The sequence below is a fragment of the Triticum aestivum genome, chromosome 5B (genome assembly GCF_018294505.1).
Source record: "Triticum aestivum cultivar Chinese Spring chromosome 5B, IWGSC CS RefSeq v2.1, whole genome shotgun sequence".
In the NCBI taxonomy this organism is placed as follows: Eukaryota; Viridiplantae; Streptophyta; class Magnoliopsida; order Poales; family Poaceae; genus Triticum; species Triticum aestivum.
The window spans coordinates 150,753,999-150,759,402 of NC_057807.1; the positions used below are offsets into that span (position 1 = coordinate 150,753,999).

A 5,404-nucleotide genomic window follows, 5' to 3' on the forward strand; every position below is an offset into this window, starting at 1 on the left:
ACGATGTAGATCCTATCATGGAAGCTTGTCATTATAATAATAATCTCCTTGTTATAAGTTCATCTCGTATCTATATTTGGTCCTTTGCAACCGTGATTCCGACCATATTGCTCTTCTTTGATCCCCTTTCTAGGACAAGTTGAATTACTTGTCTTCTGCAGACCATTTCACCCGTCCAACCTCTGTTCTGCTATACCCTTGAGTATTACCCTCTGGTATCTCGAGATTATCACGGAACTACATAACGTCTTACGAGTTCTTCATGAACTATTAATTCTCGCTGATTCCAAGTTTCTACGGGTTCTGAGATGTTAATCACTCGATAACACCGATAACTGATTCGAGTCTACACTTTTCTTTCCATTGTTTTGTTTAACCTTTCTTGTAACCTAAGAAATCTGAGCAGTGATAATTCCCTGCTTATGTAAACACCTCGGTGTACAAACTCTGTCAGTAAGACCTTGTTATTATTGTTGATGACATTCCGGTAGCCATCGATGGACGAGTACTTTGCCTATTGGTCCGCCTTGTTTTAACGAGCAAGAAAATGGTTCTCTTCGTCCCTCGCCCTTGGTACCAACGTTGTTGCCAACATAACTGATAGGCTATCCTCTGACACACCTTGCTATCATGATCGTGCAAATGTTAGCACCCTTTCAGCTTTTAAACCCACATGGTGGGCCCATAACCCATAGTTCCACATGGTCGAAACCAGAACCTCCTACACATCCCTGTTTTCTAAGTTATTCCTCATGCTTGGCTTCATATGTAATTCACGAGCCACATTCCTAGTGATCTTTTTTGGTATTAGATGCAATACTTCTTCTCGATGCTCTAAACCCCCTTTCACCCTATGTTTCAGGAAACGAACCGTTGCCTACCCGCTTGAAACTTCTTATTGCACCTTCTTACCTTGCTCTCGATGAATTTCTTGAATTTTGACTCGAGAGGTGCCTCTATGCCATGTTCACTGAGATAGCCCCCAGGTACCTATCTTGTGTTGAGCCCCGTCCTTCCCGAGTCTTTCCCCCTTACCCCACCTCTTAAATCTCGGAACGAGATTTCTTGTAGTGGAGGAGAATTGTGACGCCCGGATAATTAAGCCAAAGTAATCCCCTGTTAATGGTGCCATGTCATCACATTATTGTTGCTAATCCTCACTTGATCCAAATCACAATTCAAATTCAAGTTCTATGTGAAATTCTAAATTTCTTCAATCGGTGAAACAAAAATGTTCGAGATGTTGCTAATATTCACTAAATAATTGTCGGGTAGAAACCAACATCTTTGACCCACCATTTAATCCCTAGTAAAATGTAAAGTGGTCCAACGGCAACAAAAATATCTTTTTTAAACTAAGCAAATGTTTGTGTATTTCCATTTGACTTGAAACCTTGAGGGCCTCTCTCAATTAATGACTAATATTTATGTGCCAATTTTATAGTCAGAAAAATTCAATTGGTATTTGTTTCGAACGCAAATCAGTAGAGAAAATAGAAAGCAGAAATATAAAAGGGGAAAAGGCCTAACTACTACTAGTCTGCACTGAAGCCTGTTGCTACAGTAAACGACCCACCCCACGCAGGCCTTCTTCTACCCTCGCTACAAGACAACAGGAGGGGCAGGGAGGTCGTGGCGCACATCCAGGCCGCCATGGCCGTGGATGGCCACCACGTCGCCCCCGGCCTATATAAAATGTCCCCCGACAACCCTAGCTCACCCTTGACCAGTACCCCCCTCGATCCCCCTTCGCCCCTCTCCTCTTTGCCTCAATTTCGAACTCAGATTTGGTGCGGTGGCCGCTTCCTCACCGTCGTTACCATGGCCACCGTCGTCGCCATCGCTTCGGAGCACGTCTACGAGGTCCACCATGGTCATCTTCATTCGTCCTGGGCTCGAGCTCAAGCCGGGGCGGCCTGTACCCTCGCCATCGCCATCATCTGCATCGTGTACATCACCGGCGTTTGTCGTCGATTCTCACAGTTCCGGTCCACCCCAACACTCTCCAACCTCGTCCTCGGCTCCACGGTGAGCCTCTCCTTCGGATCCCCCCTGTAGCCCCCTCGATCCATCGCCGTCGTAGTCGTGCTCGCCTAGGCCGCCATGGTCGGCGCTCTCGCCGGCGCCCGCACACCCTGGCGCTCACCGCGCCGTTGACCGTGTCTCCGCGCGCGCCCGCCCGTGCTACACCTTGCCCCGGTCTTTCCCTACAGCGTGTGCGCCCACTCCTCGCCCGCGCGCTAGCCCTCTGCCGCGCTCCCTGCCCGTTCCTGTCGCGCTGCTCCGCTGATGCTTGCAGCCGCTGTCGTTTACTGCTGCTATCTACTTCTGCTGCTAGTCGCTCCGGCTACCTACGGCTGCCGCTTTGCTGCTTGCTGATGCTGCTCTTCCTCCTGCCTAGCTGCTGCCCTCCGCCACTGCCGCCGGATGCTACTGCTGCTGGCCACGGCCATGGCCGTGTGTGTGTGTGTGCGCGCGCGCGCGCGCGCCTGTCTGTGTGTGTGCTGTGTGCTGTGTGTGCGTGAGTGTTTGGGTGTGTGGCCGGCTGGACACTGTTCAGTACGGCCAGCCCTAATGCTAATTAGTAGTACTAATTAGGTTAGCTAGGTTAGTTGAATAATTAGTCTAATGTAGGTATGACATGTGGCCCCCACTTCTAATCAATCTAATTTAATTAAAGTCTAACTAAGTCTAGTCACTGACAGGTGGACCCCAGTTACCTTTTGACTAGTCAGTTTGACTTGGTTAATTCGGATTAAAATGAATGCACAATTCCAGAAATTTTAGATTATTGATAAAACTTTGGAAATTCATATAAAATAAACCGTAGCTCGGATGAAAAAGTTTTCTACATGAAAGTTGCTCAGAACAACGAGACCAATCCGAACACGCGATCCGTTCGTCCGCCACACGTCCCTAGCATAGCGAACATGCAACCTTTCTCATCTGGTTCATCTGTTTGAAAGATGTCCGGAACCGGGAAAACTTTCCTGGATGTTGTCCCCCTTTACCGGTATTGTGTAGCACCGCGTTAGAACACGTCTAGCTATGCCTGTTGTCCTGTTATGCTCTTGCTTGCTATGTATTTACTATTTTCTCCCCCCTCTTCTCTTCGGTAGACCCCGTGACGGCTGCCGATGCTGCTGTGATCGACTACGTCGACGACGACCCCTCCTTCCCACCTGAGCAACCAGGCAAGCCCTACCTTCGATCATCCCGATATCGCCCATTCTATACTCTCATGCTTGCATTAGATTTTCCTACTGTTATTGTTTGCTCCTATTTTGATGCATAGCCTGCTTTTGTACCTACTTATTGTTACTTACTGCTTATCCTAAACTGCTTAGTATAGGTTGGTTAGTGATCCATCAATGACCCCAACCTTGTCCTTGTTGCCCCTGCTTCATCATCGACGCCTCGATCAACCTGATCGACGACCAGAGCTTGACACCTCACATCACATCACGCCCCTTTAGTTGCTTTACTCTGCAGAGCTACTATCGAGTGCCGAGTGTGATCCCTCATAACGCATTGCTGATGATAATTTTGTAGTGTAGCTATTCGGTCGTGGTCATCGAGGGTGGTTCCTCTTTCACCATTCCCGATACGGCTCTGTCGTGCAACACCTCAAGTGTGAACCTCGAGGGTGGATCCTGTTACGTTCACCTTGATGGTTACATCGAGTGGAACCCTCCGTGGGTGATTCCTCGGGTTTTCCCCTTGATGTTTGGACACACGGTTACAATGACTTTACTTGAGACATTGGTGAAAGTCAGGCGGGCTCGGAGAGCACCCGCAAGAAAATGACGTGGCACGGTCGGGCATTCTGGGCTCTTGTCATAAGTCCACGAGACAGGGCGACGGGGTCACTTCGATCGTGAGTCTCTGCTCGTCTCCGCAAGCTAATAATACACTATGGTTTGGGTATTTGTTCTGAGTTGGCCTCTGGCCTTTACGCACCAACCACCATGCGATAATAGTTATGGGCCTCGGCGTCGTGGTATCAGCTGAAGCTTTGTTAGACATCCAGTTCAGCAGTGCGGCACGGCTGGGCCGGCACCATCCTGTAGTGGTGGAGCCTGGACCCGCCCTGCGTGCAACGACCCGGAGTGCAACGGGCGATGGGCCGAGACCCCAGAGTGCTTAGGAGGTAGACCGGCGGGGACCTCTCTGCTGAGCCTAGGTAGGGCTGCGATGTGTTGATCTTCCGAGGCCGGGCATTGATCCCAGAAAGGTGTGTCCGGCCAGAGTGATCGAGCGTGTTGGAAAACGTGGTGCACCCCTGCAAGGAAGATTATCTATTAATAGCCGTGTCCATGGTAACGGACGTTCAGACTTATATCCTGATCTTATACAACTACAAATGGATACTTGAGATATGTGGCTCCGAGATTGCTTTCTCGCAGGGAGTCGAGGAAGGATCTTTGGGCATTAATGTTACAACATGCTTCTTAATTATAAAATGCTATTGTTTACTCTTCTACATGCCGCAAGATGCTTGGAGCTGCTTGAAGATGCTAGTCTTCGATAGGCTAGGCCTTCCCCTCTATTCTGGATTCTGCAGTTCAGTCCACAGATACGTCCCTTTCATTTGATACCAATGCATACTTAGTATAGATCTAATGCTTGCGAGTACTTTGGATGAGTACTCACGATTGCTTTGCTACCCCCTTTTCCCCCTTCTTCTTCTTTCCGGTTGATGCAACCAGATGGTGGATCCTTGGAGCCAGATGCCACCGCCAACGGATACTACTAGATGGAGGCCGCCGAAGACCAGGAGTAGTTAGGAGGTCCCAGGCAGGAGGCCTTGCCTCTTCAATCGTGTTGCTTTTGTGCTAGCCTTCTTAAGGCATCATTGCTAACCTTATGTCTGTACTCAGATATTGTTGCTTCCACTGACTCTTGTGTATCGAGCTATGTATTCGAGCCCTCGCGGTCCCTGGCTTGTAATATAAAGCTTGTATTGTTTTATTTGTGTCTAGAGTTGTGTTGTTATATCTTCCAGTGAGTTCCTAATCTTGATCGTACACATTTGCGTGTATGATTAGTGTACGATTGAATCGGGGGCATCACAGATGGAGTACCTTAAAAACTCGGAGATTCGGGGATACCAACTATACCTTGTTGCATCAAAAGAAACTATGTTAAAACAACTTTGTGTGATTTTAGGAGCTAGTGTTAGTGTTATGCCTTTCTCTTTATATAAAATACTTTATTTGAATAAACTCACACCTACTGAAATACCTTTGCAAATGGCTGATAAATCAACTGCCATACCTATCTGTATTTGTGAGGATGTGCCCGTTGTTGTTGCAAATGTTACTATCTTAACTGACTTTGCTATACTCGAGATGCCCGAGGACGACAACATGTCGATTATCCTTGGAAGACGCTTTTTGAATAC

At 48.0% G+C, this 5,404-nt stretch overlaps 1 protein-coding gene across 2 annotated transcripts; it reads left to right on the forward strand.

Moving 5' to 3' along the window:
- Positions 1-1,602: 1,602 nt before the first annotated feature.
- Positions 1,603-4,824, forward strand: LOC123115874 (uncharacterized). 2 transcript variants are annotated; one of them, XM_044536943.1, is made up of 2 exons: positions 1,603-2,028; positions 4,710-4,824. In XM_044536943.1, the coding sequence occupies exons 1-2, from the start codon at positions 1,654-1,656 to the stop codon at positions 4,785-4,787; spliced, it is 453 nt and encodes a 150-aa protein (XP_044392878.1). In that variant the 5' UTR covers positions 1,603-1,653; the 3' UTR covers positions 4,788-4,824. The 2 variants fall into 2 exon arrangements, with proteins under 2 accessions (XP_044392878.1, XP_044392880.1); XM_044536945.1 differs by lacking the exon at positions 4,710-4,824 and adding an exon at positions 3,120-3,202 and having other exon boundaries at positions 1,606-2,028.
- Positions 4,825-5,404: the final 580 nt, after the last annotated feature.

What these genes read in the sequence shown, in the direction of transcription:
- LOC123115874 (XM_044536943.1), top strand. Translation starts at nt 1,654, where the DNA reads ATGGCCGTGGATGGCCACCACGTCGCCCCCGGCCTATATAAAATGTCC. An exon ending in ACCTCGTCCTCGGCTCCACG is followed by an intron (nt 2,029 to 4,709) that starts GTGAGCCTCTCC and finishes TGATGCAACCAG; the next exon opens with ATGGTGGATCCTTGGAGCCA.